Here is a 7,694-nt window from a genome sequence, read left to right on the forward strand (position 1 = left end):
TAAAGATTTTGAGTTTCATGCTTTGTGTGGTTTGGGTGCTAGTGTCTCTACTATTCCCAAAACTTTATGTGATTTGCTAGATTTCCGTGATTTTGATGATTGCTCTCTAAACTTGCATCTTGCGGATTCCACTATGAAAAAACCTATGGGAAGAATTAATGATATTCTTATTGTTGCAAATAGGAATTATGTGCCCGTAGATTTTATCGTTCTTGATATAGATTGCAACCCTTCATGTCCTATTATTCTTGGTAGACCTTTCCTTAGAACGATTGGTGCAATTATCGATATGATGGAAGGGAATATCAGATTCCAATTTCACTTAAAGAAGGGTATGGAACACTACCCTAGAAAGAAAATAAAATTAGCATATGAATCTATCATGAGAGCCACTTATGGATTGCCTTCCAAGGATGGCAATACCTAGATCTATCCTTGTTTTTATGCCTAGCTAAGGGCGTTAAACGATAGCGCTTGTTGCGAGGCAACCTAATTTTATTTTGTGTTTTTTGTTTTTGCTTCTGTTTAGGAATAAATAATCCATCTACCTTCTGTTTGGATGTGGTTTTATGTTTTAATTAGTGTTTGTGCCAAGTAGAACCTATAGGATAACCTACGATGATAGTTGACTTGATTCTGCTGAAAAACAGAAACTTTGCGCGCACGAATTTAGTTATGATAAATCACAGGAATGTGCTTTTGCGTTGAATCTTTTTTCTGCTGATCAATAAACAAATTGGCCAGGTCTTCCTATTTGTGTAGAATTTTTAGAGTTCCAGAAGTTTGCGTTAGTTACAGATTTCTACAGACTGTTTTGTTTTTGACAGATTCTGTTTCTCATGTGTTGTTTGCATATTTTGATGAATCTATGGCTAGTAAAATAGTTTATAAACCATAGAGAAGCTGGAATACAGTAGGTTTAACAACAAAATAAATAAAGAATGAGTTCATTACAGTACCTTGAAGTAGTCTTTTGTTTTCTTTTTCTAACGGAGCTCACGAGATTTCTGTTGAGTTTTGTGTTGTGAAGTTTTCAAGTTTTGGGTGAATTCTTTTGATGGATTATGGAACAAGGAGTGGAAATAGCCTAAGCTTGGGGATGCCCATGGCACCCCCAAGATAATCCAAGGACACCAAAAAGTTAAAGCTTGGGGATGCCCCGGAAGGCATCCCCTCTTTCGTCCACTTCCATCGGTAATTTACTTGGAGCTATATTTTTATTCACCAACATGATATGTGTTTTGCTTGGAGCGTCTTGTATTATTTGTGTATTTGCTTGTTAGTCTACCACAATCATCCTGGCTGTACACATCTTTTGAGAGAGCCATACATGATTTGGAATTTGTTAGAATACTCTATGTGCTTCACTTATATCTTTTGAGCTTGATAGTTGCTCATAGTACTTCACTTATATCTTTTGAGCGTGATAATTTTTGCTCTAGTGCTTCACTTAGATCTTTTAGAGCACGGTGGTGGATTTGTTTTAAAGAAACTATTGATCTCTCATGCTTCACTTAGATTATTTTGAGAGTCATTAATAGCATGGTAATTTGCTTAATGTTAATATACTTGGTGTTCAAGATATCTGAAACTTTCTTTTGAGTGAATTGAATACTAAGATAAGTTTGATACTTGATAATTGTTTTGAGATATGGAGGTTATAATATCAAAGTCGTGCTAATTGGGTGATTATGAATTTGATAAATACTTGTGTTGAAGTTTGCAAGTCCCGTAGCATGCACGTGTGGTTCAAGTTGTGTAACAAATTTGAAACATGAAGTGTACCTGGCTTGTGCATCCTTATGAGTGGCGGTCGGGGACTAGCGATGGTCTTTTCCTACCAATCTATCCCCCTAGGAGCATGCGCGTAGTACTTGATTTTTGATGACTTCTAAATTTTTGCAATAAGTATATGAGTTCTTTTGACTAATCTTGAGTCCATAGATTATACGCACTCTCACCTTTCCGCCTTTGCTAGCCTCTTCGGTACCGTGCATTGCCCTTTCTCACCTTGGGAGTTGGTGCAAACTTCGCCGGTGCATCCAAACACCGTGATACGATACGCTCTATCACACATAAATCTCCTTATATCTTCCTCAAAAAAGCCACCATACCTACCTATTATGGCATTTCCATAGCCATTCCGAGATATATTGGCATGCAACTTCCACCATCATCATCATGACATACATTACTTTTGTCATATTGCCATTGCATGATCATGTAGTTGACATCGTATTTGTGGCAAAGCCACCATGCATTATTTTCCATACATGTCACTCTTGATTCATTGCACCATCCCGGTACACCGCCGGAGGCATTCATATAGAGTCATATCTTGTTCTAAGTTTCGAGTTGTAATCCTTATGTTGTAATCAATAGAAGTGTGATGATCATCATTATTAGAGCATTGCCCAAATAAAAAAAAGAGAAAGGCCAAAAAAAGGCCCAAAAAATAAATATAAAAAGGGTAATGCTACTATCTCTTTTCCACACTTGTGCTTCAAAGTAGCACCTTGTTCTTCATGTAGTGAGTCTCATATATTGTGCTTCAAAGTAACACCTTGTTCCTCATGTAGTGAGTCTGATAAGTTGTCTTTTCATACTAGTGGGAATTTTTCATTATAGAACTTGGCCTGTATATTCCTACAATGGGCTTCCTCAAATGCCCTAGGTCTTCGTGAGCAAGCGAGTTGGATGCACACCCACGAGTTTTCTTTTGTTGAGAATTCATAGCTCTAGTTCATCCGTTGCATGGCAATCCCTACTCCTCATGTTGACATGAATTGATGGGCATCTCCATAGCCCGTTGATTATCCTCGTCAATGTGAGACTTTCTTCTTTTTTGTCTTCTTCACACAATCCCCATCATCATATTCTATTCCACCCATAGTGCTATATCCATGGCTCACCCATAGTGCATGAAGGTTGAAAAAGTTTGAGATTATTTAAGTGTGAAACAATTGCTTGGCTTGTCATCGGGGGTATAGAAGTTGGGAACATCTTTGTGTGACGAAAATGAAGCATAGCCTAACTATATGATTTTGTAGGGATGAACTTTCTTTTGCCATGTTATTTTGAGAAGACATGATTGCTTTCATTAGTATGCTTGAAGTATTATTATTTTTGTGTCAATATGAACTTTTGTCTTGAATCTTTCGGATCTGAATATTCATATCACAATTAAGAAGATTTACATTAAAATTATGCCAAAATATCACTCAGCATCAAAAATTCATTTTTATCATTTACCTACTTGAGGACGAGCAGGAATTAAGCTGGGGAGAGTGACCGGCAGCCATGGCGTACGTGACAGTACCGGCGGCCACGTTGTTTTCCCGAAGGAGAGTGACCGGCAGCCATGGCGTACGTGACAGTACCGGCGGCCACGGCGGAGATGGACCGCGCCTTCTCCCATCTCCTGCCGCTGCCGGGCTTCCGCTTCCACCCCACCGATCAGGAGCTCGTAAGCTTCTTCCTCCGTCGCAAGGTCCTCCTGGGACACGGCGGCTTCATCCCGGAGGTGGACCTCTACAAGTTCGAGCCCCACCACCTACCAGGTAGGAGTACATTTCTATTCTCTCCGCTCCGGCGGCCACCTGTTTCAAATCACACACATTCCTTCCTGTAAGCCCATCAATAACATACAATTAAGAAAGACCCATTTCAAAACAAACAAACCTGAATCCCATTTTTTGCATTCCCTCCTGTGTAATCGACATATACCGATCCATCTCTCATCAGTTGAATTTAAGACCCCCTCAAATAAAAAGTTGAATTTAGGCCCGTACTGTGCGTAAGATAACCGCAGTATTATATGAAATTTGACTAGATTTCCTTTTTAATTTTACCAGCTAGTAGTACCGATTAAGTTGATTTTTCTTTTCAAGTCAAGTAGTATATGTCAACCGACTTATGTTCCATGTGTTTTCACCTGCATGCACCCATGCGCACACAGGCAAATCATTCTCACCGAGCACAAGCGACCCTGGGGCCAAAGTTGAGTGGTACTTGTTCGCGCCGAGGGGGCGGAAGTACCCAACCGGGCTTCGCATGGAACGGGCGACGCCCAGAGGGTTCTGGAAGTCCACCGGGAAGGACCGCCCCGTCATGCACAACGGCATCATCGTCGGCATGAAGAAGACACTTGTGTTCCACATCGGCAAAGCACCTAGCGGCACGCGGACAAACTGGGTCATGCATGAGTACCGTCTCCACGGCCAGCACATCCAAGTATCTTCATTTTTCTTCTTCTTTTGTTGATATAGTAATTGAGCTCCATGCATCACATACACCTGCATGGTTGATTTCTTCAGGACACATACGCGTTGTGTCGGGTCTTCAACAAGAACATGGCGTCCCCGTCGACGAATGCGTCCGGTGATGCCGACACAGATGAGGATCTAACGCAATTCGTGCCCGGTGTCATCGACATAGGCAAGGATCCGATGGATTATGTGTGTGGCGATGCCGACTTGGGCCAGGATCCGAAGCACTTCATGCTTGGTGGTGTCGAGACGGACATGGCTATGATGGAGTACGGGTCCTGCAGCACCAGCTCGAACATGGATCTGAACAAGTTCATGCTTGGCGGCGTCGACTCGGTCCAGGATCTCATGCAATCTATGCTCGATGGAATCGGGACAGACAAGGATCCCATACAGGTCCAAGCTGAGTCCGAGGATATGATGCAGTTTGCATTCGGTGGCATGGGCACATACCAGAACCCCATACAGATCGAGTCCGAGGTCGATGGTGTTGACACTGACGAGGGAGAGAAGCAGTTCCTCACCGATGGCGACGACACGGGCAATGGAGAGATGCAGATTCTCGCTGATGGGGCCAACAAGGATCAAGAAGCGATGCAGCCTATGACCGGCGGCACCAGCGTGGATGGGGACAACTCTGGACACTCCTGGTACACCAATTACCTCGCAGAAGAGAATAACTCATGGACGCAGTCCCCCTTCGACGACTTCTTGTACACTAGCTAGGGGCGATATGGGGATGATTCCTTAATATAGTTCATCTTGGGCGATGAGAAGACTCATACTCCATTATCTATATATGGGTTGATCGTTGAGTCATATGTTGTTGTATTTTCCTTTTTATGTTTATTAAATAAAATTTTCTAGAGTCCTTTGTATATGTAAACGTTGATGTCTCTTCACTTTAAGAATTCTTTTGAGAGTACTCTGCCTGTTAACAGAAATTGAGATGTGAAATTTAGAATATGCATCCGCTAAAGCATATCCTTCAATTTCTTCACCGTCACCGTCAACACCCTCCTCATCGTCCTCGGACTGCCATCTCCTCCTTAGGCGGGGCCGACCAAGCCCACCCACTCTCAAATCTCCCTCCTCCTCTTACTTGGAGCCTGTCCACTAAATGTATTTATCCTTTTTTTTAAATTGCAAGTATCATAGATGGGTAAAAGTGCATTTGTTTATTTGTGAAGATTGTTGGGCCTACACCATCAACTTTCACCTTTTATGTTTATTCAATTTGAATCTGATCTGTGTAGCAACGATGTACCGGGTCAGTTTTTCGGAGGTGCTCATATGATTAGGATGTGTCTGCATGTGTTTATAGGGTAGTGTATGTGCATATGTATAAACGTTTGCTTTTGTACTGTGTTAAAAAAACATCTACTCTAGCTAGCTAGGAAGCCTTGGTTGCAAAGAAAAAAGAAAGAAGAAAAGACTTTAGCTAGCTAGTTCCAAAGAAAAGGAACGGAGACGGAGACGGCGGCTACGCGTCCCACCCGTTGTCGTGCACGCGGCTCAAGCAACTTCATCTTCTTCTTCTATAAGACGAGGGAGAGATCGAGCTCCCTTGGAATCCATGGTTGTACGCGCGCGGCATGCCATGGTGCAGTTACAACAAGGCATGTAGTACTAACTAGTAGTAAGGGAATGGATCCCGGCGCGGTAGGTACCTGTGCGGAGGAGGAAGCGGAGTCAGCTGGCACCAAGGAGGATTCGCCGGCGTCGGTCTTGGCATCCTCGACCCACACCTCTTCGCCGTCGTGTGTCGACATGGAGTCGGGCACGGAAGATACACCCGGCCGTTCGCCGTGGGCAGAAGCTCCTCGCCTACATGGAGCACTCGGCGTTCCGTGCCACGCTCAGGAGCGACGTAGCCCGTGGCCCCGGACTCCCGGCGACGCTCGTGCGTGATGTTGTCCGGGTCTCCGGCAAGAGATTGGTGAGGCTGAAGCTGCCGATCTCCTCGTGCTGGAACTGGAAGCCTAGAACGTCAGGCCGCCCCAGCCCCGAGGCAACGCCGGCGTACTCACACGCCGTGCTGCTCGCCCTCCACACTGCACGGCAGCTCACCAGGTTCGGGTGGACCCCGGAAGCTTTGCGCGCGGAGGACGAGGTCCGCACACGGAGCAGAGCAGGCCTCCTCTCCCGTCGTTGCCATGGCACCAGGACGAGGAGGACCGGAGCGGGCAGTTGCCCACACTGGCCACTAGGATGACATCGGCATCCTGGGGGGCGAGCACCGCGCTTAAGCTTCGTGTCTTCATCGTCATACTCGCCCACCCTCATGATCGGCATCGACATGGGCTCCACATCCATGGGCGTCAACGACATCACCGGCATACTGGTTAGCGTCGCCGGCCGACGCCAAATCCGTCGACAGACTGGATCACCTCCTCTTTTTGTGGGCGTCCAGCTGCCCCCTCTCTGAAGATCGGAGCCGGAGGTCGTCGCTATTTGGATCTGGATTTCTGGAAGCGATGGCAACGAGTGCGTTCGATCGGGAGGAAGAAGATGCTCTAATAATAGAGTAAATAAAGGAAGCTTGCTACTAATCAATACACTAGATAGAAAGAAGATAATATACTCTATCACGGTCATAAATAGAGTCAAACTCATTAATTAGACTGAATCTTTGGTTGAGTTAAATAAAAGCAGTTTTGAAAGCTCCCGCCTGCTGCCTTTCAAGACATACATTTTGATTTTGATTTTGAAAATACAAATTTTGTATATTTTGATAAATAACCGGGAAAATACAGTAAGGGCATCTCCAACACCGACGCTCAAACTGCCGGAATACATCCGGACCTCGCCATTCAACTCGGGCTTGTATCGGTTCGCCGAGCGGTCTGCGCCACTTTTTTTGGCAAACTGGAATAACACCTGGGGGATTTTGCGGGAGTCCGAACAACAGACACGTAGGACTCCGCCACCTTCTGCCCACCCAAAAGCAAGTCCAAGCCCGTGCTTTTGTAGATGCCCGTCCGGTTTCCGTGGCAAAATCTCCACTCTCTTCTTCCACCCCACCGCTCTCCACCCAATTCCAGCCCTTCTTTCCCACTCTCTTCTTTTCTTCCGCCGCCGCCGCCGCCGCATGGAACCGGAGATAGCCTGCCGGAGATGGAGGACGTGGTGGAGGTGCTGGAGGATATGAGCCCGGAAGATCAACTCGGTGACACGGCAAAATCGCTGCGTCAAGGCGAAAGCCACAAAGGAGGAGATGATACTCAACAATGTGATCTACCACGAGATCATTACGTGTCTAGATCTGATGATCCAAGTTTTAATGATCTATCCACTAGCCTAGCACTGATTTATACTCCCTCCGTCCCAAAAAAAGTGTCTCAACTTTGTACTAACTTCAGTACAAATTTGTACTAAAGTCGAGATACTTAATTTAGGACGGAGGAAGTATAATTTGCTAGAGGT

The 7,694-nt window shown here is 45.0% G+C and overlaps 1 protein-coding gene across 1 annotated transcript; it reads left to right on the forward strand.

Annotated features, from left to right (window-relative positions):
* The first annotated feature begins 3,303 nt into the window (after window positions 1-3,303).
* On the forward strand, window positions 3,304-5,145 carry LOC119369025 (NAC domain containing protein 52-like). The gene is made up of 4 exons (XM_037634097.1): window positions 3,304-3,560; window positions 3,959-4,233; window positions 4,317-4,526; window positions 4,611-5,145. Exons 1-4 carry the CDS (start codon window positions 3,362-3,364, stop codon window positions 4,992-4,994), a joined length of 1,068 nt encoding a protein of 355 aa, XP_037489994.1. The 5' UTR covers window positions 3,304-3,361; the 3' UTR covers window positions 4,995-5,145.
* The last annotated feature ends 2,549 nt before the right edge of the window (window positions 5,146-7,694 follow it).

This window comes from Triticum dicoccoides, chromosome 2B (genome assembly GCF_002162155.2).
Source record: "Triticum dicoccoides isolate Atlit2015 ecotype Zavitan chromosome 2B, WEW_v2.0, whole genome shotgun sequence".
In the NCBI taxonomy this organism is placed as follows: Eukaryota; Viridiplantae; Streptophyta; class Magnoliopsida; order Poales; family Poaceae; genus Triticum; species Triticum dicoccoides.

Coding starts and splice junctions, on each gene's coding strand:
- LOC119369025 (XM_037634097.1), top strand. CDS start 3,362: ATGGCGTACGTGACAGTACCGGCGGCCACGGCGGAGATGGACCGCGCC. Junction 3,561..3,958: donor CGAGCCCCACCACCTACCAG/GTAGGAGTACAT, acceptor ATGCGCACACAG/GCAAATCATTCTCACCGAGC. Junction 4,527..4,610: donor GTGGTGTCGAGACGGACATG/GCTATGATGGAG, acceptor GACTCGGTCCAG/GATCTCATGCAATCTATGCT.